The following is a 1,921-nucleotide window of genomic DNA, read 5'->3' as shown; positions in this document are numbered from 1 at the left end:
CTCTGCTCTGAACTATTTCTTCAATGCTAAATGGTTATAAAATCAATATTGAAAATGCTATGAGTGATTTTATGGAGTTATTTTGTTAACTAAAAGGCTCAAATTTGGTTAACTAAAATTATAAAAGTCATAAAAATATAATATTAAAATAAATTGTATAAAAGTTGAACAAAGGAGTACTGTCAGACATCGTAATACCCTACAACTAAGCGGATTGCGATGGTCACGGCAGTACGAATTGCATTTTAAATTAAAAATAGAAAATAAATTAAATTATGTAAAATCAGATGAGGTCAAAGATTCAGATAAAAAATTCAATTTAATGTTGGAATGTATTATTGAATGCGCCATTTATAGTTAATAGGTTTTATGTTTAATTTAATTAATGTACAATAAATAAAAAATTATGAAGAATAAGCAGCCTTTTACTAATATCTATATTCCTTCCATTCATTTTCAACAATACTGCCGTACTCTGTTTCAGTGTGAAGAGACGGGGCTGAAGGACTTTGTGGAAATAAGTGGCGGGATGGACTTAGCAACCCCGAAGCTCATCCAAGCCAACACCTTTTGCGGAATAGATTCTTATCCAGGTGAGTTCGTTGTGATTTTTCATATTTACTTATGTAAAACATTCCCCTATTTTAATTCAATACAGTGTTCGTCCAATATCGAGAGTTAGGGAAGAGGGTGCCATCTGGTGCGCGCACCATACAGCTTTAACTCACCACTTTGAGATAAACAGTTATTCGTTTATTTATAATCTTTTCACTTTTTTGGGAGTGGTTTTTATTGTTTAAATAAAATAATTTCAAGTTAAGTTTCAGAACATTTGCTCAACGACTGCAGTCTGGGGTAAAGCCTGAGTATGCAGTAACTGATTTTAGAACTGGTTCTGATATTTATTCAGTGGGCAGTATAATGTGACAAAAATAATTTAAAACTATTGTCCATTGGTCAATAAACTATAAACTATTGACTTATTGACATAAATGGGTTATATTTCTTCAGTGTTGATTGAGGAACCCGTTGTGAGATTAAAGTTGGATGATGGTACTATTTCTATTCTTACCTGCCCATTCTTCTCTCTTCTCCTCCATTTGGTTGATGAAGGGATAAAGAATAGAAAACTAACTTCAACTTTTTCAAAGCAAAGATGGTGGCTCGTCAACAGCTTCACTCGTTTCCAAAGTAAGGGCTGTTGGTCAACTCGGCCAACAGAGAGCACCACATTAGCTTGCAGTGCCTTTTGTATAATTAAATTGAATTTAATTAAGGGGGGGGGAGGGTTCTCTGAATAGCATTCTTTATTAATACTTAAAATATCCAATGTTTCAGCCAATCTGGTCATCCTCAAAGACAATCTTTTATAAATTAACACCTCACATCTAATACTTTAAAAACTTTTTGCAGACAGTTCTGCTCAAATCATTTATTTCAGTCAAAACAGCCTATTTTGTCTCTCTTTCCATTATATGTTAAAACTTGAATTACAGATTAATATAACACAATTATCACGCAATATTTTTAATATTCCCAACAATATTGTGTGATAAGAGAGTGATAATTTAATCTGTAATGAATTTTTTTTAATTTAATAGAAAAGTGACAAAATACGATGATTAGATAGTTGATTAGGTAGAATAATCTACTAAAAGTTTTGAAATTATTAGGTGTGATGTGGAAATTTGTATTTAAGATTGTCCTTGAGGATAACCAGGTTCGCCGAAACGTTAAACATTTAAAGAAATAATAAAAAGTGTTTTAATACTTAACTTGGATACAAATTATTTTATTTAAACAATAGAAAGTTATTTCTTTATTATTCAAGATGACAACGCCTTTAATATATAGTTCATATAAGTAAGAGAAAGTAATATCTGAAAATTGTCACAACTAATATAAAAAAATAATTCTCAAA

At 30.7% G+C, this 1,921-nt stretch overlaps 1 protein-coding gene across 1 annotated transcript in view; it reads left to right on the top strand.

Moving 5' to 3' along the window:
- The window catches only part of LOC106688903 (corticotropin-releasing factor-binding protein), a gene marked incomplete at its 5' end in the record, with an annotated part of 82,366 nt that overhangs the window by 68,077 nt on the left and 12,368 nt on the right, over positions 1-1,921 (top strand). Inside the window, 1 exon segment of the mRNA XM_067044802.1 lies at positions 485-593. Within this exon segment, the coding sequence (XP_066900903.1) occupies positions 485-593 (109 nt within the window).

This window comes from Halyomorpha halys, unplaced genomic scaffold (assembly GCF_000696795.3).
Source record: "Halyomorpha halys isolate HHAL.00 unplaced genomic scaffold, Hhal_1.1 Scaffold1232.1, whole genome shotgun sequence".
Classification (NCBI taxonomy): Eukaryota; Metazoa; Arthropoda; class Insecta; order Hemiptera; family Pentatomidae; genus Halyomorpha; species Halyomorpha halys.
Note: the sequence above shows the minus strand (reverse complement) of the source record. Positions and strands in the feature narration are given on the sequence as shown.